Source organism: Brassica rapa, chromosome A07 (genome assembly GCF_000309985.2).
Source record: "Brassica rapa cultivar Chiifu-401-42 chromosome A07, CAAS_Brap_v3.01, whole genome shotgun sequence".
Taxonomy (NCBI): domain Eukaryota; kingdom Viridiplantae; phylum Streptophyta; class Magnoliopsida; order Brassicales; family Brassicaceae; genus Brassica; species Brassica rapa.
Window position 1 is genome coordinate 25,386,626 of NC_024801.2, and position 23,936 is coordinate 25,410,561.

The 23,936-nt window shown below is 36.0% G+C and overlaps 8 protein-coding genes across 10 annotated transcripts; 4 read left to right on the forward strand and 4 right to left on the reverse strand.

Annotated features, from left to right (window-relative positions):
• Positions 1 to 7,295: 7,295 nt before the first annotated feature.
• Positions 7,296 to 9,568, forward strand: LOC103831680 (protein PIGMENT DEFECTIVE 338, chloroplastic). The gene is made up of 8 exons (XM_009107581.3): positions 7,296 to 8,153; positions 8,254 to 8,328; positions 8,407 to 8,478; positions 8,557 to 8,637; positions 8,719 to 8,816; positions 8,913 to 9,038; positions 9,128 to 9,176; positions 9,303 to 9,568. Exons 1-8 carry the CDS (start codon positions 7,359 to 7,361, stop codon positions 9,471 to 9,473), a joined length of 1,467 nt encoding a protein of 488 aa, XP_009105829.1. The 5' UTR covers positions 7,296 to 7,358; the 3' UTR covers positions 9,474 to 9,568.
• On the reverse strand, positions 9,562 to 10,456 carry LOC103831682. The gene has a single exon (XM_009107582.3). It carries the CDS (start codon positions 10,196 to 10,198, stop codon positions 9,737 to 9,739), a length of 462 nt encoding a protein of 153 aa, XP_009105830.1. The 5' UTR covers positions 10,199 to 10,456; the 3' UTR covers positions 9,562 to 9,736.
• An 84-nt stretch (positions 10,457 to 10,540) lies between these two features.
• LOC103831683 lies at positions 10,541 to 11,146 on the forward strand. The gene has a single exon (XM_009107583.3). It carries the CDS (start codon positions 10,598 to 10,600, stop codon positions 10,997 to 10,999), a length of 402 nt encoding a protein of 133 aa, XP_009105831.1. The 5' UTR covers positions 10,541 to 10,597; the 3' UTR covers positions 11,000 to 11,146.
• LOC103831684 (hypoxanthine-guanine phosphoribosyltransferase) lies at positions 11,132 to 12,263 on the reverse strand. Its single transcript, XM_009107584.3, has 3 exons — positions 11,874 to 12,263; positions 11,484 to 11,648; positions 11,132 to 11,397 (listed from the first exon to the last, which is right to left on the reverse strand). The coding sequence occupies exons 1-3, from the start codon at positions 12,171 to 12,173 to the stop codon at positions 11,299 to 11,301; spliced, it is 564 nt and encodes a 187-aa protein (XP_009105832.1). The 5' UTR covers positions 12,174 to 12,263; the 3' UTR covers positions 11,132 to 11,298.
• A 1,283-nt stretch (positions 12,264 to 13,546) lies between these two features.
• On the forward strand, positions 13,547 to 15,610 carry LOC103831685. Of its 2 annotated transcripts, none has more exons than XM_033275578.1 (3): positions 13,547 to 14,906; positions 14,981 to 15,154; positions 15,317 to 15,610. In XM_033275578.1, exons 1-3 carry the CDS (start codon positions 14,552 to 14,554, stop codon positions 15,538 to 15,540), a joined length of 753 nt encoding a protein of 250 aa, XP_033131469.1. In that variant the 5' UTR covers positions 13,547 to 14,551; the 3' UTR covers positions 15,541 to 15,610. The 2 variants fall into 2 exon arrangements, with proteins under 2 accessions (XP_033131469.1, XP_009105834.1); XM_009107586.3 differs by having other exon boundaries at positions 13,551 to 14,918.
• LOC103831686 (polyadenylate-binding protein 5) lies at positions 15,589 to 19,754 on the reverse strand. Of its 2 annotated transcripts, XM_033275575.1 has the most exons (8): positions 18,462 to 19,754; positions 18,026 to 18,418; positions 17,174 to 17,955; positions 16,996 to 17,073; positions 16,835 to 16,924; positions 16,429 to 16,749; positions 16,113 to 16,334; positions 15,801 to 16,031 (listed from the first exon to the last, which is right to left on the reverse strand). In XM_033275575.1, the coding sequence occupies exons 2-8, from the start codon at positions 18,354 to 18,356 to the stop codon at positions 15,801 to 15,803; spliced, it is 2,055 nt and encodes a 684-aa protein (XP_033131466.1). In that variant the 5' UTR covers positions 18,357 to 18,418; positions 18,462 to 19,754. The 2 variants fall into 2 exon arrangements, with proteins under 2 accessions (XP_009105835.2, XP_033131466.1); XM_009107587.3 differs by lacking the exon at positions 18,462 to 19,754 and having other exon boundaries at positions 15,589 to 16,031; positions 18,026 to 18,356.
• Positions 19,755 to 20,532: 778 nt separating this feature from the next.
• LOC103831687 lies at positions 20,533 to 21,632 on the reverse strand. The gene is made up of 2 exons (XM_009107588.3): positions 21,229 to 21,632; positions 20,533 to 21,055 (listed from the first exon to the last, which is right to left on the reverse strand). Exons 1-2 carry the CDS (start codon positions 21,574 to 21,576, stop codon positions 20,846 to 20,848), a joined length of 558 nt encoding a protein of 185 aa, XP_009105836.1. The 5' UTR covers positions 21,577 to 21,632; the 3' UTR covers positions 20,533 to 20,845.
• Positions 21,633 to 21,738: 106 nt separating this feature from the next.
• On the forward strand, positions 21,739 to 23,835 carry LOC103831688 (probable F-actin-capping protein subunit beta). Its single transcript, XM_009107589.3, has 8 exons — positions 21,739 to 21,975; positions 22,166 to 22,236; positions 22,435 to 22,548; positions 22,725 to 22,807; positions 22,892 to 22,965; positions 23,106 to 23,225; positions 23,344 to 23,439; positions 23,524 to 23,835. Exons 1-8 carry the CDS (start codon positions 21,847 to 21,849, stop codon positions 23,605 to 23,607), a joined length of 771 nt encoding a protein of 256 aa, XP_009105837.1. The 5' UTR covers positions 21,739 to 21,846; the 3' UTR covers positions 23,608 to 23,835.
• The last annotated feature ends 101 nt before the right edge of the window (positions 23,836 to 23,936 follow it).

A 23,936-nucleotide genomic window follows, 5' to 3' on the forward strand; every position in this document is an offset into this window, starting at 1 on the left:
GTGGTGGTAGCGTGCATCATTCGTTTGCATAATGCGTATGCCACTATACCAGCAAACTATAACTTTATACTTGTAAAGATTTATATTATTTTGATTTTTCATAACCAGGGATCCCTTACCAAATATCAAATTAGTGCCAAAAAATCATTTTCTTTCGTCATTTAAATCATACACAGTAGTGTTGAAAACACAATTTGTAATAGTCAACAATTATTGTTTCAAAAAAAAATAATCAACAATTATTATAATTGTTGTGGAGCAGCGCGACCCATTATTAAAGTACTCGACAGAATTTTATTGTTCTTAAATATTAGTATGAGAATGGAGGGAGAAACGTAACCATTATTCAATACATAACCTGTCAAAATTGTTCCAAAATATCATTATTAAAGATGAGTTTCAAATGTTCGAGGTTGAAAACTGAAAGCAAGACTAAAAAAAATGTTTCGAAAATTACCCCAATATCAACCATTACGAATGCGAGGAAGAATGTGAAAAAATCAAAGTTTATTTTTGGAATGCCATAAAAAGGGGGAAAAGAAACGCAGAGTACATGGCGCCGCCAAATTAGTCGATAAGGTGAAAAGCAATCTATAGAAGATCCGGTCCGGATGTCCGGTTATAATCCGGTTTACAGATAAGGTGATTAGGTCGGTAAGGTGCAATGTGGGACCCAAGAAATACACGGACCACAGCAGAAGCCTACGAAAGAGTTGGACTCTACTGGGCCCACCTTCATTCAACTAGAGAGTCGGCGATGCAACGAGTGTGTTGTATGTTACCCAACCTATTTCTAATTTCTTTCATAACTCTGGATTTTTCACCCAAAATCCAAAATCATCTAAACAAAATAACTTTTTTTGAGAAAGATCAAAATGATTTTTCACCTAATCAACTAATTAAATGGCTCAACTTTACTTTTAGTAGTTTTTAGTTTAATATAAAAATCAACCAGTAATAATTCAACACGAAGGTTCATTAGATTTTATTTTCCAAACTGTGTACACTTATTTATTCAAGTTATGTGCTCTTGTATTTGGTAGGTGTAATAACAAGTTTTTAGAGATTTATAGTTTGATTTTATTTGACCTATATTTCAAGATAATTCTTCAGTCGTATATTGAACTTTTTTAAAAGTGTTTATGTGTCTTGATCTGAATTCATGGATGTCTAAAAATTATATTAAATGTCTAAGCTATTATCCAAAATAATAAAAATCCATACAGAATTATGGATTAGAGCTTAAATCAGTGCTGAAGTTTTTTTTTTAAGTTTACAAACACACAGATATACAGACTTTAACTAAGTAAAATTTTAAGAACACAGGAAGTCACCTTTTATCATCCAGCAGTATCCTGGGTCAGGATTACTGACCACTGCACCTGAAATGAAAGAGAAAAACTATTGTTAATAACCGAGTGCCTAAAATTGCATGAGTGCCCTCTGCACATAAACCCTACCATGACCATCATAACGTGATAACCTAGTTTAGATGACAACTATAGATTTAATTTGCTGAAACCAGGAGTATTACAGATTTACAGACGTTTCAAAAACTTCACATGCCTAGTTGTTGGAGAAATAAAGGTGCAAGTCACATATGAAGAAGCTCAATAGTTCAATCCATCATCGGTGATGTCTTCTTATCAAAAATAATATATATATATATATATATATATATATATATCGCCTGTAATATTCAAGACTGTGTTTTATTATTTTTTAATAATTCCAAATAATTTATAATTTTATATTAAAACCACGAAAATTGCTATTCAGAACTAATTTTGTTGTTACTGTTGGAAGTCAGCATATATACGGCATAACATACCAACAAACATCAATTGCTTATAGTGTCTTCCAAGGACTTAGCCAAAAATATATACTGGAAAGGTACAGATAAAATATCGAACTACATATGAATTAACAAAACTATCGACGAGGATGGGGTCAGTGACTAAAGAAACAACAAAGGAATTAAGAGAGCAAAAACAAAAGGATGCAAAATAAGAGAGAATGGAGGTAAACAGATCATGAGGTAAAGAAAACATGTTTGGTCCCTTTTGGGATCACATCAATCTTGACCACACTTCACAATATAGGAATGGTCGACGCCTAATTGTTTTAGCCAGAGCTTTGGCTACACATGTCCACACCAGTCTAAAGATAACGTTGCATTTCATCTTGATTAAATTAAATAAATCACAAGGCTAACCAATTACTGTCAATCAATTAACTCAGTATTCGTTTTTTTTTTTTTTGGGGGGGGGGGGGGGGGGGGGGTGGGGGTGTCAAAACTCAGTATTTTGTTTCAAACCAAAGCTTAAAACTCTAGACTTTTTTTATTGATTTTTTTCTGAAAAAGTAAATTAAAAATAGTATTTACTTTCAATATTTTCACCAATTAACTTCAGAAGGATGAAGGTTTTTTTTATTCAAGTTTAATAAACTGAATACCGAAAAAAATTAAACCGAAACTTTTAACTTGTTTTTTACACCAGGACATCTTTTGTATTTTTATCCTGATGGGAACATATATACATATACCCACTTTAAACTCAGCTTTAGGTGAATCAGAACTTAGTCACGTTGAAAATGACATGAAATACTAAAGATTCTAGTCCAATCAACTACTGTCTTCGTATACATTTCAAACTTTAAACTGAACATATATATTTTCATGGTTTAAACCCCATATTTGCTTAAGAAAATGATTTGAAATATTAATTTCGCCATAAACATGTAATGTCATGAACAATGGAATTGGCTTCAAATTTTGTTATTTTATTATAACGAACAAAGACAAAAAAACAGCTTTAGGAATTAAATCACATAATAGCTAGATATGATATTTTAGTATTATAGATTGTGTAGATAACGAGCCGAGTACAAAAACAAGTGACCAAATATATCTTTGTTTGGGAATATACTGGTCCCAAGTAACACAGTAACTCACTGTTCTTCTGTTTACTTGTTTTGTTCCTTATATATGACTGTAGACAAGGTTCACATAAATATTCCATATCCATTTTTAAGTAATAAATACGAATGTTTTTATTGGTTACATAAAAGTAATGAAGCAATAACAAGATTGGTAATTTTTATTAGATATGGAGAAGAAACTAGAAAGTAATAACAGTCACTTGCTTAAATTGAGAATCTTTTGTGTTCAGATTAAACCCTTCAAACAGTGTTTGAAAATGAAATACACAAAAGAAAAGTCTGAAATGTAACAGGAGATCAGAGCAAAGTACTTGTGACTGTGAGGAGGTGACGACTTGAAGAAGAAGATGAAGAAGAAGAAGAAGGCAATTAATGGCTTGTTGGGTCTTTTCTAAGTGTGAATGTGAGCCTTTTATTTTTGGGAAAGTCGAAACAAACACTTTCTTCAACCGACCTTTTGCTTCTCCACTTATACTTGTGTTTATAACTTATTAAGCAAACATTATCATTCTTTTTATTATACACCTTACATTTCTTTCACTCTACAATTTCATGCCACGTGTACTCCTCACGAAGTTTTTTTTTTGTAATTTTAAAGTTTAACTCTTAATGGTTTTTACAAAATTTAATTAATTAGGAATATTAAACTACAAAAGAAATAAATTAAATTATTATTAGTATAAAATATTTGAAAGTGTTAATTATAGTTAAAACTATAAAAGGTTTTTAATATGCGTAAAATACATTAAAATCTTTTCAGAAATGAAAAAAATATGTGATTGACAAAAAGCTTTTCTCTTCGACTCCTAGGCCTTATAGATGAATAATATTATTGCACAGTTATTTCTTTTTGTTAAAATGTTATTTGTATTATTTGGCTCTAATTATTTATGGGGGAACATGATTTTGTATCTTTTGAGTAAGAGACAAATTTTGAAAAATATCGAAAACGAAAGAAGGAAATTTAGGAATATCATCTTCTATTTTTGTATTATCATAACATCACCCAAATTACTCATCGAAAACGAGAGAAGGAAATTTTTAGGAATATCATCTTCTATTTTTGTATTATCATAACATCACCCAAATTACTTTTGTTTCTCTAATTTAGTTGCATCGTTGTGGAAATAATAAATCCTTCGACAGAGACAAAATTTGATTTCCCATTTGATCTAGATCCAAGGCAAACAAAACAAATAAAAACTATATAATTTAAATAAATATAGGAAAGTATTAAATAAAAAGAACAAATGATAATAGTAGGGGAAATGATAATGTATAAAATTTGAACAATAGTACAAATTATTTACATATTTTCTCTTTCATTGCGATAAATAAAATGTAAGATCATAAATTTTATATATATATATATATATATATATGTTGGATATTACTCTCGACTACTAAAAAGAACTTAATAATTTAGAAAAGTTTTTTAAAAATATTAAAAAATAAAAGCCGCCTCTTTTCTTTTCTTATTTGCTAATGAATAATTTATTTTTATCTTCTGAATTGTTTTTAGCGGCAGAAAGCTGGAAATATATTCCCATCTTTCCATTGCGATTTGTGAGTGAAAACTGGGAAAAGAATCAAAGAATCCAAGGGTGATAGTGCCCTTTCTCTTTGATTCTCTATCTCCCTAATATAATCATATACCAGTCACATTATGTTACTGTAGTTTAAAGTTTAAACCGGCGAGAAACGAAACCCAACGTCAACCCTCCTACATTATGTTACTTCCGCAGATTGGACCTCCGGTTTGTGTAACCACAGCTGTACTGGTACATCTCAGCACATGTCATTTGGACTTCAAAATCAGAAAATTAAGCAGCAAAGTTTAATTCGTTGTTAAAATCTGTGAAATTTATCGTACGTGTCATATGCATATATGATCTATGATTCGTATAAATTTAAAACTTTAGTTTACCACGCAAGTTTACAAATTGTTTTCTTCTTTCTATTATTATACGAAGAGAACGATCGAGCAAAGCTGGGACTTGTCTTACATCAGACTTCGTTTTCTTCCTAACTCACCACATATCTGTCAAGCGATAACGACGACCTCGTTATTATTTTATTTTCTGAATAGACACCCTCATTATTACATACATTTATGACGGATGATGAGGCAAGTGTAAATATTTATCAAACTTATGAACAAATAAAGTTTCAAACTTTCAACTACTGCAACAACACGAATTTGATTGTGAATGTGTGGTATAGTAATATATGACCTTTGAAAGTGAACTTAACATCTTGTAAGCCTACCTTAAAAATGCTTAGTACATACTCTTCTGGTTCTATAACCACTAATCTCAATCTATAAATTTATTAAATTATTGCACTACGAGAGAGAAACAAATAAATTCTGATGCTAATCAGCGAGCACAAAAAGACTGATAGACTATGACTAATTGATTAAGTAAAACATTTAATCTATAATTATTTATATAATTGTGGATAGGTGGGAAAGCCATCGCTAATCATAATCGATCGGTGAGTTTTATTTTTATTGTTTCTATGGCCATCACAATTATGTTAATTAAACAGAGATATTTATTTAAAGTGATGTTGGGTTTTGTCAGGCAAGAACTTGATAATCATAAACAAGTATCATCTCGTCTCCATCTTCGTAATAATTTACGATTTGAAATTTTGCATTTCGTCTAATCGCTGTATAGTGTCTACTAGTTTCACTATAATCCAACAATTTTTATATATGAACAAAACTTCTCTTTCATGAATTATTAAAAAGAAGAGTATTAAAAAAAAATTAAATGTAGTGTGCATACTGTATTTTATTGGCCGACGCAAATGATTTTTAAACCACAAAGCAGTATGTTCAGGTTCACTATAAGTTTTACCACTTATATTGCTAATTAAAGTTACTATTTTTTTTTGTTTTTTCAACTGAAAACAATTTTAACATGAGAGTTACTTAAATCGTACTTTCTGCCTAAATTTTAAATTAATTTAATTTTTAATTAATTAATATAAAGTTTGACATTTTATCAAAAAGACTAAGCGTTTATAATAATCAAACTTTTGTTATTTAAAGCGAGAAAAAGATTATAACATAATATATATATTATTAACATAAAGGAACTATATATACATATATATCAGACACATAGTAGAATATTTTAGATATAATAACAATTCATTTTTCGAATCATACTAATTAAATTAAAATTTCATAAGGTGATCCAACCTAGGAAATGCTAAAGTTTAAATATTTTTAGTAAATTAAAATCTCAAAGTACATTTAGATATGGGTATATATTGTAAATAAAAAAAAACTAAAACATAATATCTCGTAAGTCAGACAAAACATCAATTTGAAACCAATAATGTTGTATTTCTGGCGGATCAAAAATTCAATTTTTTTTTATCAATATGAGTCTTGCAAAATTAAACAGTCACGTAATTAATATACACTCTAAATTGATGTTTGTCTCAATCGAATTTTACTCTCTTAAGTTTTTTTTTTCAAAATTAATTTGCATTTATCCACAACATGTGCCAACTTGATAACCATTTATGTGTGGACACAAAACTTACTAATTTAATTTTATGTAATTAGAAATTGAAAAACTACCACTTAAAAATGAACTATATGATAATTAATCATCAAATTTGTATGGGTGCCCAGAACCTTCCAAATTGGCATAGAGCGTCTAACACACAGTCTTCAAAAACCAAAATGGCTAGTACCGTCTAAACCGCGTGGCATCGAGTAAGGCAGGTTCTCTTCTTGTGCATTGATTCAAAACTGTTCTTGGTTAAAGAATTAATAAGCATCTAATGAAGAGTGGATTGTTCTTGACCGATCAAGCAACTTAACGAGTCTATTCGAGTTAAGATAACTGAGTAGAATACTGGAGGTCTCTTCCCACCCGAATTGAGGTAGGCTTCACATGTTTGCCTAGAGTTCACACCAATTTAGTAGTATATGATTACAACATATGCAACTGTATGAAAACACACATATGCCAACTTTGACAACCATATATGTCTGAACCCAAAACTTAAAAACCACCACCCAAAAAAGATAACTAATCATCAATTGTGTAGGGTTGCCTAAATCTTCCAAAGCGCCATAGAAATATCTAATACAGTCTCTAATAACCAAGACGCCTAGCACCGTCCAAGACAGATCCATTCTTATTAGACGCATATCCACAATACTTTAGGTCCATTTTCAATGTTGGGCCTATTGTTAAGTTGTCGTCAAAAGCTCGTTGTTAAACTCGACAAGTATGGGCTCTAATTGTTACATTTCAAACTTCCTGCCCGATTTAATAAATCGTATAAAATTAGAGGACACATTCTGCAAAACCAGCGAAAAGGCAAATGGATAAAATAAAACCGTTTGAAGAATCCTCTGCGCGGCGGATAAGAGAGGAGAGAAGAAGATGCAAACGCTTCTCATTCAGCCATCTAAGTCTCTCTTCACTTCCTCGATTCACAGCTCCGGCGACGTCAGAGACTGTATCCACTTCAAACCATCGGAGAAAACTTCTCGGTTTCAGTTTCACATAGCCCTAAGCCCCTCTCCGTTTCGCAGTTTCGCTGCTCGAAGAGCTTACGGGATCAGATTCTGCTCGCGCGACGGCGTCTCCGATGCTCGAATCGTAACGGAGGAGGAGGAGGAGATTGAGCTATTGAACAGGCCTAATCCTCAGAAACCAGACGAGGAGGAGGATAAGGAGAAGCCTGACGATGACGAGATCCTTGAGCCGTTTTTGAAATTCTTCAAGCATGGAGAACGAGAAGAAGAAGAAGGAGACGAAGAATCGGAGGAGATGGAGAGACTCACCGTGGAGTATTACGATCCCAAACCGGGTGAATTTGTCGTTGGAGTTGTGGTTTCAGGTAACGAGAACAAGCTCGATGTGAGTATAGGTGCGGATATGTTGGGGACTATGTTGACGAAGGAGATACTTCCGTTATACGACAAAGAGTTGGATTACTTGCTGTGTGATTTGAAGTACGACGCTGAGGAGTTCTTGGTTCACGGTAAAATGGGGATTGTTAAGGATGAGGAGGATGATGGTGTTGAAGTTGCGGAGTTTGCAAGGCAAGGGAGGCCTGTGGTGGAGGTAGGGACGGTGATTTTCGCGGAGGTTTTGGGGAGGACGTTGAGTGGGAGGCCTTTGCTTTCTTCTAGACGTTACTTTAGGAGAATCGCTTGGCACCGTGTGAGGCAGGTTCTTATTCTTGTCTCCTTGATTTTCAACAACTGTTGTTGGTTTGGTGTATGATGAAGATGATAATGTAAGAGTTGGATTGTTGTGGTGGTGGTGATAGATTAAGCAGATTAATGAGCCTATTGAAGTGAAGATAACTGAGTGGAATACTGGAGGGCTTCTTACCCGGATTGAGGTAGGCTTCACATGTTTGGTTTGAGTTCATACCTATTGAAGTTGATGATTGATAGATTTTTTGTTGGTTTGATTTCAGGGTTTGAGAGGGTTTATTCCAAAGCAGGAGCTTGTGAAGAGGGTGAATAGCTTCACTGAGTTGAAGGAAAACGTAAAGCAAGAGTTTCTTCTTCTTCAGCTGTAACCCATTTTGTTTTCTTTGCTGAATGCTGTTTTCTGTGCGTTCTAGGTGGGTCGTAGACTGGTTGTGCAGATTACACGGTTGAATGAAGACAAAAACGACTTGATACTGAGTGAAAAAACAGCCTGGGTTGGTATCGTTTTCGGGTCTTGTGTTGATAAGAAAAACCAACGATTAGACTAAGTGATATGTCGCATGATGTTGTAACAGGAGAAGCGGTACCTTAGAGAAGGAACACTCTTAGAAGGAACAGTTGCCAAAATCTTACCATATGGAGCCCAGGTCAAACTCGGGGATAGTAGTAGAAGGTTAGTGTTCATGTCTACTGCTTCTATAAGTTTGTTCTTCTTCATAGTGACTAGTAGTTTTGATTTCATTTAGTTTGCTAATGCATTTTTCCACAGTGGACTGCTACACATTTCAAACATAACTCGCAGAAGAATTGGATCTGTTAGCGATGTGCTTCAGGTGGACGAATGCTTAAAGGTTCTTGTTGTGAAATCTCTATTTCCTGACAAGATCTCTCTTAGGTAAAACCTTAACTACAAACACAACCAAAACTCACTGGTCCTCATTATCAGATAAAACATGTTTCTGTTTTTTTTCTTCGTCTCGACAGCATTGCAGATCTAGAAAGCGAGCCGGGTTTGTTCATCACAAACAGAGAGGTACAACTTGCAAAACCTCTAACTGACAGTGTTCGTTCACTCATAACAGGCATAAACATGTTCTATTTTATTACAAAAACGCCATTTATGTCCCTTAAAAGCTATACTGTAATCTTGTTGTCGCAGAAAGTGTTTATGGAGGCTGAAGAGATGGCAAAGAAGTATAGAGCAAAGATGCCTACGGTGACAACAAGAAGCGAGATTACTGATCACCCTCCGATTACAAGCAGCTTCCCTCAGGGAAAAGATGAAGAAATCTATGCTAACTGGGACTGGTTCAAGTTTGAGAGTCAGTGACATATTCGAAGATTCTGTTAACGAAAATGGTGTACACTGACTATTTGAATTTTTGCGATTGTTATATGTTACTATGAGTAAATTATTTTAAATGATGTGTATCTATGCAAAGATCAAAACACACAACAACGATGTTTCTCTAATCCAAAGAGTACATTTATTGAATCAGACAAGAACAATGGTTCGGTAACAAAAACGAAGATGATATAATATTCTACTAACCTCTTCGTTCTTCACAGAATCAAACATCATCAATCAAACAATCATTCGTTAAGCTGTTGAAGCTCAGCTTTGAGCTGTTCCATCTTCAACCCCATGGATCGCTGCAGGGACGACTTCTCTTTCTCCGTTACCTTCCCGAGCAAACCCTCGAACATCTCCATAACCTCCGCCACGGCTGCTCTCGCGCACTCCGCCTCCTCGTTGAAGTAAACCGTCTCCTTCGCATCCATCGCCATTTCTATCTCCTCGCGCGCCTCTGCGAACTTGAGATTGATCTCATCCACCACCTTGTTCACATCTGGCGGCGACTCGCCAGTGCTGAATCTCCTCTGAATCAGTGAATTGAATGATGCCTTGATGAGACTCGATGTAGAATAAGGAGACGGCGAAGGAGGTGTAGAGTTTACGGCAGCTGGAGAAGAGGTAATGCTTCGATTAAGAGGGAGTCGTGGAGAGTTTCTGGTGAATAGGCATCGGAGAGCGATTGCTGAGTGACGACGCATGGTTTCCTCCGCCGGGTTAGGTTTCTCCGAGAATCTCTTTGTCGGCGGCGCAGAAAATAAATGAACTTCAGATTGCCTACAGAAGGAAGAAGAAGGGGGAAGAGAGTTTTGGGTTTAATGGGCTTTAAATTTAGGCCCACTAAGAAGTTCACACACAAAAAGAACTTGCCACGTGGAGAAAGCGCTAACACGGCATTGGTCGCACAAAAAGGTCAAAAGAAGACTGGTTAAGGTCAAACCATCAACCAAACCTCAAACCTGAACCAAAAGCTTCTCACTGACCTTTCATGACTAACCACTCCATTTCCACTGACTTCTACTACTACATAAACCCCCCTGAACTCAAAGACAGTATCAACTCACAACCCTTGAGCTGCAACACAAACGATCTACACATCAATGGCTAGTACCGTTCCAGCATCTAAAACGCAGTCTCACACAGTTTTTCAAATGGGTTTAGCCGCAGCAAAACAGCTTGTGTCTGGCGTTTCAGCGTTCGCTTCTCACTCAAAGAGGAAGCTACGCCGTTGGACTGCCTGCTATGGCTATAGAGATCATGAACCTGTTATACATCTCCAAAACGACATGACGATGATGATTGGTGGTGTTTATGAGCCAGACAACGGTGAGCCGAGCATGCTGCTGAGTGGGGATCAGAGACGTGGTCCGTTGTGGCAGAAGAACATTCTCATGGGTGGAAAATGCCAGCTTCCGGATTTCTCAGGTGTTATATTGTATGATTCTGAAGGACTTGTTGTTCCACCTGCCAAGAATTCTCTTCCTCTGCTCACCTGGAAGTAACCAAGCAAAAGAAAGAAGATACATCCTTACCTTATTGTCTGTTATTACCCATTTGTTTGTTTGTATCTCTATTTCTTGGAATATAATGTATTGTATTGTTTATGAAATTTATGTATTGTGTGAAGCTCTTGCTGAATGAACATATCAAACCTTATTGCATAAGAATCATTGTCAAAGTGTAGTATAACTTTGTATTTCACTGCTTTGAACAACAATATAAAGGGGCCAGGTCACAAAACTTCTCATGACTGCCCAATAAATTCTTTTAAAGATATGAATTCAGTTAATATAATATTTGATCACATGTAATATTCAGGCTTCAGTACGCCAATGTAAGGTAGGTTGCGGTACTGCTCTGCAAAGTCCATGCCATAGCCCACAACAAACTCATCTGGACACTGCATATATTCAGAAGGCGCAACACATGTTCAACACAATCCCATGAAAAATAAATAGTGTTAGTCCCCGAGTAGAAGCAGCTTACTTCAAAACCACTGTAGAACTTCCCGTCTCCAACCAGTTTGAAATAAACCTTTCTTCTCGATGGCTTGTCGAGAAAAGTACAGACCGAAACAGATGATGCTTTCTTCAGTGTCATGTGCTCTATCAGGCAGCTGACTGTATTACCAGTATCCACAATATCCTCGACCTTAAAAACAGAAAAACAAAACATCATAGCTAGTTAACAAAAAAAGGCAGTGACAATTTCTAATGCTTGCACCTAGACAACGTCCAAGGTGGTCTCTTGTCTAATTACACATTTCGCGTATCACTACTATGTTCTTATTAAACACAAAAAATTTCAAACTTTTCAAGAAATTCATATGAATCTGATACTGCATGACATGAGATGAATCGAACGGAGACTACTTACCAAGATGACGTGCTTGTCCGTGATGTCGAGCTTCAAGTCAAATGAAATTCTGGGAGATCCATTGGAGACTGTACCAGAGCCATACGAATCGGCTCTGATGAAATCGATGGAGATGGGAAGGTCGATTCGCCTGACGAGATCGGCCAAGAAGAGGCAAGCACCGGTGGCTACTCCGACGAAAACAGGAGGATCTGAGTCGCCGGAGAACTCGGAGGTAATCTCGGATCCGAGCTGAGCCACCCGCTCAGCGATTACTTCGGCGCTGTAAAGCACCTTCTCCATGTGCTTATCTAGCGACATGGTCTTTTACTCTCCCACCTACTATCTACACGATTTGGGTTTTTAGGGTTGAGTGTTGATTGCGAATTGCGAGTGCAAGAAAACGCGGGAGGTTACCGAAGCTTCCTTATATTTTTTTTAGGGTTTTTAGTAATTAAACCCCTCAACTAAAGATGAATCGTAAAAAAACCCTCAACTAAAAATCCTGTGAAATAAACCTTCAACTTTAGTTCCGTTAACATATGTTACCCTCCGTTTAAAAAACCGTAACGGAGGGTGACATATGTTAACGGTTTATAAGTTGAGGGTTTATTTCAATGGATTTTTAGTTGAGGGTTTTTTTCACGATTCATCTTTAGTTGAGGGGTTTTATCACTAAAAGTCATTAAATATTATTAAATTATTTATTATCATTTATACATTGTTTTAAGATTTATAAGCCTTTAAAACTAATTTATAAATTTTAATACATTAATATATTTGTATATTAATTTATACATCTTAAATTAATAATTTTTAACACTACTTACAACTTATTATAACTTTGAAATATTAAATTATTTGATATTTAGAAATAGTGATATAAAAAAAATTTGTGTGTTTATATCGTCATTGTCAAATATGAAATAATTGAAAGTTTCTAAGTTATATTAAGTCTTAAGTAGTGTCGAGATAATTCATCCATAAAGTCAATCTTTCTATTTAGAGTATGACGCACTTTTTCTTTTTTTCATGATTTCTGTCATCCGGTTCATACTTCTCCCCCTCCAAAATAATGCATGACTATTTTTATTCTCATTGATTTCTGAATAACTACATTATATTTTTATTTTCTTGATCAATAATATATTTGAAACATAAAGTAATACAATAAATCAAGAACAATATAGGAAAATAGGAAAGTATGAGTCTGATGACGAAAATCATGAAAATAAGAAAAAGTACGTCATACTCCAAATAGAAAGATTGACTTCATGGATGAATTATCCTCAACACTACTTAAGATTTAATATAACTTAGAAACTTTCAATTATTTGATATTTGAAAATGACGATATAAACACACAATTTTTTTTATATCACTATTGCCAAATATCAAATAATTTAATATTTTGAATTTATAATAAGTTGTAAATCGTGTTGAAAATTATTAATTTAAAATGTATAAATTAATTTTATAATAGATTAATGTATTAATAATATACATTAGTTTTAAAGGCTTACAAATCAATCTAAAACAATGTATAAATGAATAATAAATAACTTAAAAATCCTTTAATGACTTTTAGTGATAAAACCCCTCAACTATTTTTGAATCGTAAAAAAAACCCTCAACTAAGTTTTCAACATTATAAACCCTCAACTTATAAACCGTTAACATATGTCACCCTCCGTCACAGTTTTTTAAACGGAGGGTAACATATGTTAACGGAACTAAAGTTGAGGGTTTATTTCACAGGATTTTTAGTTGAGGGTTTTTTTTACGATTCATCTTTAGTTGAGGGGTTTAATTACTAAAAACCTTTTTTTTTTATTAGTCTTGATTATGTGGAACTAAAAGAATCTTATCGAATCGAATCGAATAATTAAGGTAGTCAATGGTGACATAAGAGCGGAATTTAATTAATTTTTTTATAAGTCCGCAGTGTTTACATTATGGTTCCGGGGTTGGCTTACTTTTATTTTCTCAACCAGTAATTAGCCAGCTTTTTTTGAGTTCGGCGTTAAAAACATAAAATTTTTTTTTATTTTTATTTTTGTATTTAGTTTTTTTTTTTTTCCCTGAAGCTTGCGAATTTCTTACAGTATACTTAGATCTTGTGCATATTAACAGATCCAAATAATCAAACTGAATCAAATTAATTTGAATAATCAGAACAGTTTCCTACTTATATGTATTCAAAATAATTGCAACGGATGAAAATTAGATAGAAAATTAATTGAATATACTAATATCTAAAATATAACTCATAGGTCGGGATATTCCATGTTAATAAAAAAATTATATGTATTCTTCTAGTTATTCAGATTATATGCTATTTTATATAAACGACTTAGTTATCTAAATTAAAACCAAACTGAGCCTGATATCTTTTGGATATTATATAACTTTTAATTTTACTATCCAACCAAACCAAAAAAAAAAAAAATTAAAAGAACCCACCTAAAGCTTACTTAAATATCATAAATATCCGGAACTCTCTATATTTATATACCCACTACTAAAATAACCGAGTTGAACCAAAACAAATGTGCTACTAACCAAACCGGATACAGAATAATCTCGAATTTCCCAAAATTCGCTAACTTGGCGCTTAAAAACACTTGAAAGAACGAAAATACATTTAAAGCCGAAAATCAAAATCCCTAGAGAGCAGCAGAAGGAGAAGAAGAAGGAAAATGTCGAGTGTTCTCTTCTTGGCTCTACAATGTTGCGAATGCTCAACGATGCAAGTGAAGCAGAAGAAGAAAAGCAGCAACAACTGGGTTTGCGTCATTTGCAATCAGAAGCAGTCGGTGCGGAGAGTGTTCGCTCAGGGCTACAAGGCCAAGGACCTTCGTCTCTTCGTACAGTCCTTCAACATGTCTCGTAAAGTCGCCGACGAGGAGAAGCAGGAGGTCGCAGATACGTTTCCGGAGGTTGAAGCTGATGAGGAGGTTGAGGAGATTCGAGGTAAGAAGCGATCTGATTGGAGTGAGTACCTCGATTCCGATCCACCTAATGAACGGCGGAGATTAATCGTAGAGGAAGACGGCGAAGAAGAAGGTAATATTTAGTTTTTGAAAATCGAAAGAATGAACATATACTGATATGTTTTTGTTTCACAGATTTGAAGATTGTGACTGAGATTCCGAACGAGATGTTCAAAAGGCCCAAGCTTAACAGATACTCTAACGACGGTGGATATTCATCAGCTAAGGACGGCGTTCAAAGAAACGATAAGGAGCCCTTAAAGCCCTCCTTCTCAAGAAGCTGCATCCCAAAGCAAAGATTTTCTTCAGGTAAGAGGAGGACCTCTGCTACATACATGTTTCTGCTTGGTTTTCATATTGGGTGATTGAATCATATTTGATTTGACATACATTATCACTTTTTGAATGGTTAAATATAACTAAGGGTAATATCTTTGGTGTTTAGTTAACTTATGCCTTTCCATTATGCAGATGGAGTAATGAAGAGGAAGAAGGATACAGAGCAAGGAAACTTCAAACCAGCAAGAGTTACTAAGCCAACGTCAAAATGGGACGCTTACTTGATAGATGACGAGGGAGAACACCAAGCAGCAAGAGGAGCTTCGAAAGATGATTGTGTTGGAGAATGGGACAGAGGTATTACGGATGTAAGTTACCAGATTGTAGATGACGAGGTACATCCCGATTTCATGTAGATTAGAGAAAGTATTATGTTAAGGACAAGGAGGTTCCAGATTAGAGAAGAGACTTGCTTGAGTTAAATCATTAGATAAAGACTCAAAAAAAAAAAAAAAACTACATAAAGGTGCTAAAGAGTAGAAGTCTCAAAAGAAAAGAAACGATAAGAGTTGAACTCAAAACAAACTAAAGTTGCAAAAGAGAGATTCCTAAAAGTTTTTTTGAAGTCTAATAAAGCCAGAAATAAATAATGCCTTTGAGTAAATAAGTCAGATCATCACTCGGTTGCCGAGGGTGCGAACTGGTCATCAACGGAGGACACAGCTGGCGGATTAGCAGAGAGCCTGAGCACATCCAGAGCTTCAGAGACTTTGGCCTTAAGTGCTTCAGGAGACTCGAGAAGGTGCAGGATCTCGGCCTGGTCCATCTCCAGCAACATCCCTGTAACTTTGGCCGTGTGGACTGGCTCCTGCTTCTCCACCAGAGGGTAAAGCTGCTCCCCAAGCATCTGTCATCATTTCACAATTCTTCAACAAACCAACTCTAATGCAACTCTGAGATGAGATAAGAGAATCACAAAGACAAAAACCTGTGGGTGACTAGCAGGGTTAGCCAGAGCCAAGGCAGACATGAGCTTAGAAATGGGGAGGAGTGGTGGCTTCTGTGGGTTTTGAGAAGCATTGTGAGAGATTGCAGATGCATCCAACGGCAAAGGGATGATGCCTTGTGGAGCAGTTCCTTCCATTCCATTCCTCCTGTTGCCTGGGCCTCCCATGTATCTCATACCCGGACTTGCATTTTGCTGCATCATCTGCCAGTTTCAAGATAACAACAAACCCCTAGCCAAGTTGAAGATAACAAACTTTCTACTATCCATTGATCTGAACAAAATAAGCATTACACACCTGTTGCTGCTGGAAGTGCTGCTGCATGTTAGTAGCACCACGCCTGAACCCAACACGGGGACCAGGCTGGTTTTGCCTTTGAAGAGGGTAAGGCATCATGAAGTTAGATGGACCAGAACCTGGACGTACCCCAGGCATGAACTGAAGCTGGTAACCATACCCCATAGGCTGCGATGGCACCAGACCTTGACCGTTCTGGCCCACGTACATGGGATGGTGTGGTCCTGCCATTGCACCACCTGGTGGGTGGTGATGGAAACCAGGCATTGGTGATGCCATTGGCGACATTGTCCCATTTGGCCTCATATGGGAAAATAAAGTCTAAAACATGACAACATAAAAGAGAATTTGAGGATCATTGTCACTATACAAGTCATCCAGTTCAGAGAAAGAGTAGGATAAGAACCTGGAGGTGGCTCCTCCTCTCTTCCTTGCGTTGAGCCAAAGCAATGTAAAGAGGTTTCCTTCCTATCATCTTCCCATTCATTTCATTCATCTGTATAATCATCATCTCAAATGAACATCAGCATTAGTAAAATATATATTGAGGATTTAATTGACACATACAGCTCTTAAAGCTTCTTCAGGACATGAATAAGCAACGAAACCAAACCCTCTGCTCACACCTTCTGAGTTCATCATAACCTAAAAATGACCACAAACATAACACTTAATTGAGCTTAGTCTAAGTCTAACTAAACTAATCAATCATTATAAAATGTATTTTAAGATCAAGAACAAAAACCTTGCATGAGGTCACATTCCCATACTCAGAAAACATCTCCTTGAGCTTCTCATCATTCACACTATCATCAAGATTCTTCAAATACAAATTCGAACCTTGCAACTTCTCAAACCTACTGATCCTCTCAAGCTCAAACTTCCTCCTCAGCTCCTCCTCCCTCTCAGACTTCTTCTGCGCCCTCCCAACGTACAGCACATCCTCCCCAAGACTAATCCCATTCATCTTCTCAACCGCCACCGCAGCCGCCTCGGGGCTCTCGAAGTTCACAAACCCAAAACACCTCGAGCTCCCACTCTGATCCTTCATCACAACCGCGCTCGAAATGTCACCGTACTTCCCAAACGTCTTCTTCAGCTCATCATCACCAATCTCCTTAGGAAGATTCTTCACATACACGTTAGTAAACCTAGGGACCGTCCCGCTCTCGGACCGAGCCCTGTCCTGACGCCTAACAAAGTGTCCCACGAACACTTGCTTGTCATTAAGCAGCATTCCGTTAAGCTTGTCGATAGCAGCCTCAGCGGTCTCCTCCTTCTCAAACTGAACAAAGCCGTAACCTTTGGACCTTCCCGTAACATCCATTGCCACCTTGCAAGAGAGTATAGTCCCGAAGATGGAGAACGTATCGTACAAAGCTTTGTTATCAATCGATACGTCGAGGTTCTTGATGAAAACATTGCCTTTACCGCTAAGTCTCGTGCTCGGGTCACGGTTCGAACGCATGATCCTTATGGGCCTGTCTTTGATGGGAGTGTAGTTCAGACTATCCATCGCTCGCATCGCTATTACAATAAAAAAATAACAATATTATAATCATTTTATTATTATAATAATATTTAAATTAACAAGTACCATCATCGGGATTAGCGAAGTTGACGTAAGCGTAACCAAGAGAACGGCGAGTGAGATCACGACAAACCCTAACTGTCTGAACAGGAGCAACTTGGTTGAACAGATCCAACAGATGTGCCTCATTGACACTTTGGTCTAAATCTCCCACGTAGAGCGACGAGTTAGGGTGCGCTTGTAACGCCTCGGCGGCTGCAGCCGCTGCAGCCACAGCGGCTACCTGAGTGAATGGAGTTGTGGATTGAGGAGACGCAACCGTGACCGATGGTTGGTTAGGGACTTGATCAACCATAGCCGTCGTCGGGGCAATTCCTGATGCAACAGCCGCCGCCATAGGTGGATGATCTCTAGGGGTTTTTTTAGGCGTTGCGGAAAGAGATTCGCGTGGGTTGTGTGTGTTTTCCAGATTGTGAGATTTTATTTTTTATTTGATGTTTTGATTTTTTTCCGTTTTTAGGTTATACTCTCAGAGAGAAACGTAAGGAGTAAAGAGAGTGGAAGGTATGTTGTGTGTATTTATACATTCGATAACCAACGAAACGGTCTTAAGGATCTGAGTTTGATCATCTTGTGTCTCTTCATTCTTTTGACCGAGTTTTACGTTGGACATTAGACTGAATCATTTTTTTTTTTACTATTGAATTATCTATATTATTATTGAAACTAAAATATTGTTTTTTTTAAATAAACCTTACTTCATCTTAGTAATTACACATGCCATTCAGTTTTTTTTTTCCATCTGAAGTTTATGCCATTCAGTTATAATTAAAATCTCTTAAAATCTAAAACTTCCAGTGAGATAATTGTCATTTATAATTTCACTTTGAAACAATGAATTTAGGCCAAAAGCCAATTAATTATATAGTCCAGCATTAACATTGACACTAACACTAACACTATATCATTATCAACAATAATTATTATTTGGTCTGACTACAAAATCATTTGTTGACAGAAACATTCGATCTTATAGTTAAAAGCATATTACAAGGTGGTACTATATGTTGACCCTATCAAATTCTATATATTACAGACAAATGCACATATGATCATATTATGATTATGGGAATTAGTACTCTAATTCAGTAGATCACGGGTTATGTTTCGGTGATTATAGATTTAATGCACCCTGTTAAGTAATCCACCGGTTCTAGATTTCATATCACTTTTTCTCACCTATACGAATATTTTAAAAGTACTTTAAAATATGAACTATTCTGTAGAAAGACACTCATTGTTGTATGTAATATCTTTACGTGCTAAATAAAGTATCACTATCTAATTTGTAAACAAAATACTGCTGAAATATAGATACCAATTGAAAATCAAATCTCTAACCTTTATTTTATACTTATAATAAAACTACATTTTATATATGAACAAATCTATTTCACTCATCTTTTGGTTTTAATATTATTGATGAAATATTTAATGTGATTATAACAATATCTTCTATCCAATACAAATATCATTCCAAATACATAAACAAATTAATGAGTATTCAAGAAAGCAATCAATGGATTAGTAATGTTTATCAAGGCTTTGTCCACATAAAAAAAACTTGTCAAAATCGTAAACAAGGCAAAAATAGGACAACTTGATTTGACATAGTTTGAAAAATTCATTGTTATTAATTTCTATGATTTGTTTATATATTAGGAATGTTATCATCATTATATGGATTATTCATTGTTATTATTTTCTATTGATTACGTTGAATATTCACTAATATGTAAAACAAGAGAACTGAGTGAATGTTATATTGTGTCTCTTCGAATTTGACTATACATTCTCTTTAAGCAGTGGAACGGTCCCTATGGATCTGAATTTGATATTGTGTCTCTTTGGATTTGACCGAGTTTTACGTGAACTGATGTGTAGGAGTCACATGTTATTGTGTTTGAGTGAAGTAGATGCTTTTTTGGTCGCCTGATTTGTGAATCTTCATGAAGTGGTAATAACATGAGAATATTTATTTTAACCAAATCAAATCATCTCCTATTTTTGTGTTGCTTATGAATTGACAAAGTCTTGATAGCATAAACGAAAATTTAGGTCAAGTCCTTATTTACCATCTTGTAGTTTAGGAGTAGTGCTTTTTTTTAATGTATTTTAGACGACTTTTTGTTTTAAAATATCAGTGTGTGATCGGTCTGAGTTTAATAATAATTATTTTTATCTAACATCTAATGAGGATATCATTTTCAAAATGTATAAACAAAATAATAGATGATGCATATTTGAATTTGTAACAATATAGTCATTACAAATCTAATTGTACTTGACAATTTTATTACGGCTAATTTTGTTTGGAGATGCCTATTTTGTTGGTGAATGCATAAATCCTTTTCTTCTTACAAATAAATGTGGTAAACAAAAGGATTGACATTTAACCATATAAACATGGTTCTTGAAAAATATTTAAAAATACAAAATTCATGTCACAATCCTGCATAGTTAAATTCCAATCTTCTCTAGTACTAGATTTTTAAAAATGGTTCATGACATGATTATGACAAGAAGTTTTCTTATGTACGTTTTCAGATATAGATAAAAGTATCAGTTTCCATAACGCATACACATGAAAATTCATAAAACTATCAAACTCAACAAGATGCAAAATGGAGAAAAATGCTTGCTCTCTCTTGGTTCTGAAAGCAAGCAAATTGGCGCATGAGGCCTTATCAAAGAAACAAAGAGTGGTTAACAAGGAAGGGAACTTGCTGGGTTGAGACAAGACATAACATCTCTATATATGGTCGATGGAAGACTACAATATCGACCACATTTCAAGCCAAGACGAGTGTTAAAAGATCTGTGAAACTACCACCCACACTTCCTAAAGAAGTCTCTGGTTCTCTTCCTCGCTCGGGTGAATACTATTACTATGCACGCGAGCACCCACGGAGGGAAGTTCCCAATGGAGATGTTGTTCTTGATCCACGCTGGCGGGTCCTTCATTAGAAACGTTATTAACGCCGTAGCAAACACGACTCCGAGAATGATTCTTGTGATCGGTTGGACCATAGAATCCTGAAAACAAATCATTATAATTCCAAATTAAAGTAAATTCACCAAAAATTCATTTACTCTATTCAATAAATCAGTAAGGCTAAACAACACAATCACTTTCTTCTTCCTCATATGAAAGTCAACTCAGAATCAAAAACAATCAGAAGACTCCAAAGGAAGAAGAGATTGATTACCTGAGGTTCGCCGTCGATGTAAACGGTGGCACCATCTCTGTACGTCAGCACAGACCGGCCATTCCTTTGAAATCGGATCGGGACGCCTCGACCTTTGTCGACGTTGAAAGCGAAGATTGATTTCAATCCGTATTTCTCGAGAATAGCTCGAACCTCGAGCTGATCCTGCTCCCAACCTCCGAGATTCGATTTGAACACGTCGATCGGTCCTTTCTCGGATCGATACAGATGGATCTCCACCTCCGGCACCTTCGTCGTCGCAGATTGCGATCTCGATTCGCCGTTGGGTTGAGAATCGTCGAGCAACGGAGCAGTCTCTTCGATCTCCTGCATCGCTCCTATTGACATGATTAACGGATTCGCCGGAGCGATTCAGAGGTTTTCTGTTATTAAATGAAGAAAGCAAAAACAAATATTGGATACGCAACGACGCCGTTTTAGTGTGAGTAGTATACAGATTGGGCCTTATAATGGGCCTAAATAAATTTTAGAGGATAACGACGGCCCGTTAGACCATTGGTTTATGCGGTTACCAGCGGTTGTTTCCCTTCGGTCGTCTTCCTTTTTTTACCTCATCCATCGGAGATATTGATTTCTCCGGCGACTGAGGTTGTAAAAATGGAAGCAGCTTTGGGGCTTCTCAGAAGAATGCCGCCGAAGCAATCGGAGACAGCTCTATCAGCACTACTCAGCCTCTTGCCTCAACATTCTTCCGATCTCCTCTCTCAAGTCGATCTCCCTCTCCAGGTATCTCTCTTACTCGAGATTTGAAATTTCATTTTTGTTTCTTCTGCCTGAGTCGTGCTTATCTATCGATTCTTCCGGTCTAATACAATTGATTCCTAGTTAATTGGTGTGACACTTAAAATTGATTCCTTTTTGTATTGTGTTCTGTCTTCATGTGTGAAAAGAATGTAAGTTCTTTGTACTGAAACAGGTGTTACGTGATGCTGAAAGTAGGAAAGATTTCATCTTGTGTGAGTACAATAGAGATGCAGATTCCTACAGGTATTTTTTTTTTTTTGCTAGTTGTTTTTTTTATTACATACTTTAATGTTCGGTTGGCTTTGGTTTGGTGGTCGGAGTCATGTTAGAAAGAAATAAGTTATATAGGATGAGAGCTATTATGAATATAACTAAGGACCTAAGTTACATCTTTGTTCATAGTTAAATTGTTTCTTTTAATTTTTTTGACTTTTTTTGCAGATCACCGTGGTCAAATAAGTATCATCCTCCGCTAGAGGATGCTCTTTACCCATCTTCAGAGTTAAGAAAGCTCGAAGTTGAAGCCAACGACATCTTTGCTATCTATCGTGACCAGTGAGGTTCTTTCACCTACCTCGTTGGTTCAACTTGATAAGCGATCTGAGTTAAATCTTAAAATGGATGCATATTTAGCATCTGATCTGTAAAAGGGTTGAGAGATGAATCACATTTTCTCGTGCTTATTAAAAATTATACCTGTTTTAATCATTTTTTTTTTCTTTTTCTTACAGGTATTATGAAGGAGGTATATCTTCAGTCTACATGTGGGAGGATGATAATGAAGGCTTTGTGGCATGTTTCCTTATCAAGAAAGGTATTTTATTTCTTTGGAGTTCAAATCACAACCAAAGGTTACTCTTTACCTGAGCCGTTCTGCTTTTTTTTTTCCGTCTCGAAGATGGGTCAAAGTCGGGACATGGTCGGAGAGGATGCCTGGAAGAAGGAGCTTGGGATGCCATACATGTTATTCAGGTGACTCTCCTAACATAGTCAATACATACCATCACCATGCATGCCTGCATTTGGTGTCCACAGCTGCAACTATCATATTTTCCCAAGCAGCTCTTTCATGACTTGCTTTGCTTATAACACTTAAGGTTGTCTCAATCTAGGTTGGTCCAGAGGAGGAGGAAATGGCACAGTACTGCTTAACAAGTACTATTATGCTCTCTCTGACCACCGATGACGAACCCTCTGGCAAATTCGGCTTATCCGGATCAATTAGAAGACAAGTAAGCTTTACCTTCTACATAACTCCATCCATGCCTTTTGCAGATAAAGATCCTAGTAGACATACTTAATATTTCTCTAAAACAATAACATCCTTGTCTCTGATACTGGTGAAATCAGATGAAAATGGAGCTCGCTGTAGCAGAGGGGCATTTGTGCAATATGGGGAGAATGATTGAAGAATTGGAAGGCAAACTGAGAAACTCACTTGATCAGGTTATAGGATCTCACAAATCAGAATCTTTAAAAACACTGATGTGTGGTTCCAAAGGTTTGAGAGTTGTTTGGTGAAAAACGCAGGTTTACTTTGGGAAGACAAGAGAGATGGTTTGCACGCTGCGTCCACCTGCTGAGATCGTACAGATGAGACTACCCGACTCCTGATGCTCCCCCTCCTCATCAATCTTTTATAACACTTCATATCACATCACTTCTTTTTTTTGTTTGTCTGTCTGATTTTTAATCGTTTCTCCCAGTGTCTTGTGTGAATCTTGTGTGAATGCCTCTTACTTACTTTGATCACGTGTTGTCTCTTGGCTAGCTTCACAATTTATCATCATGTGACTGTTTTGTTCCATAGATATGCAACAGAACGATGCGCTTTTTAAGGTCGTAGATATCTCTTTTGATATACCTTTAACTTCTCCAAATCTATAGAATAAGTACTGACACTATTATCAATTATCAATAATAACTGACACTATTATAAACTA

Excerpts from the sequence above, each read along its gene's own strand:
- LOC103831680 (XM_009107581.3), top strand. The coding sequence starts at position 7,359 with ATGCAAACGCTTCTCATTCAGCCATCTAAGTCTCTCTTCACTTCCTCG. Across the intron at positions 8,479-8,556 it reads TCACTGAGTTGAAGGAAAAC|GTGGGTCGTAGACTGGTTGT; the intron begins GTAAAGCAAGAG and ends TGTGCGTTCTAG. Across the intron at positions 9,177-9,302 it reads TGTTCATCACAAACAGAGAG|AAAGTGTTTATGGAGGCTGA; the intron begins GTACAACTTGCA and ends TTGTTGTCGCAG.
- LOC103831682 (XM_009107582.3), bottom strand. The coding sequence starts at position 10,198 with ATGCGTCGTCACTCAGCAATCGCTCTCCGATGCCTATTCACCAGAAAC.
- LOC103831683 (XM_009107583.3), top strand. The coding sequence starts at position 10,598 with ATGGCTAGTACCGTTCCAGCATCTAAAACGCAGTCTCACACAGTTTTT.
- LOC103831684 (XM_009107584.3), bottom strand. The coding sequence starts at position 12,173 with ATGTCGCTAGATAAGCACATGGAGAAGGTGCTTTACAGCGCCGAAGTA. Across the intron at positions 11,649-11,873 it reads CGGACAAGCACGTCATCTTG|GTCGAGGATATTGTGGATAC; the intron begins GTAAGTAGTCTC and ends TCTGTTTTTAAG. Across the intron at positions 11,398-11,483 it reads AGTTCTACAGTGGTTTTGAA|TGTCCAGATGAGTTTGTTGT; the intron begins GTAAGCTGCTTC and ends GAATATATGCAG.
- LOC103831685 (XM_009107586.3), top strand. The coding sequence starts at position 14,552 with ATGTCGAGTGTTCTCTTCTTGGCTCTACAATGTTGCGAATGCTCAACG. Across the intron at positions 14,919-14,980 it reads GGAAGACGGCGAAGAAGAAG|ATTTGAAGATTGTGACTGAG; the intron begins GTAATATTTAGT and ends TTTGTTTCACAG. Across the intron at positions 15,155-15,316 it reads AAAGCAAAGATTTTCTTCAG|ATGGAGTAATGAAGAGGAAG; the intron begins GTAAGAGGAGGA and ends TCCATTATGCAG.
- LOC103831686 (XM_009107587.3), bottom strand. The coding sequence starts at position 18,356 with ATGGCGGCGGCTGTTGCATCAGGAATTGCCCCGACGACGGCTATGGTT. Across the intron at positions 16,750-16,834 it reads AGAGGAGGAGCCACCTCCAG|ACTTTATTTTCCCATATGAG; the intron begins GTTCTTATCCTA and ends GTCATGTTTTAG. Across the intron at positions 16,335-16,428 it reads AGCACTTCCAGCAGCAACAG|ATGATGCAGCAAAATGCAAG; the intron begins GTGTGTAATGCT and ends TGAAACTGGCAG.
- LOC103831687 (XM_009107588.3), bottom strand. The coding sequence starts at position 21,576 with ATGTCAATAGGAGCGATGCAGGAGATCGAAGAGACTGCTCCGTTGCTC. Across the intron at positions 21,056-21,228 it reads ACATCGACGGCGAACCTCAG|GATTCTATGGTCCAACCGAT; the intron begins GTAATCAATCTC and ends ATTTGTTTTCAG.
- LOC103831688 (XM_009107589.3), top strand. The coding sequence starts at position 21,847 with ATGGAAGCAGCTTTGGGGCTTCTCAGAAGAATGCCGCCGAAGCAATCG. Across the intron at positions 22,549-22,724 it reads TTTGCTATCTATCGTGACCA|GTATTATGAAGGAGGTATAT; the intron begins GTGAGGTTCTTT and ends TTTTTCTTACAG. Across the intron at positions 23,440-23,523 it reads TGAGAAACTCACTTGATCAG|GTTTACTTTGGGAAGACAAG; the intron begins GTTATAGGATCT and ends TGAAAAACGCAG.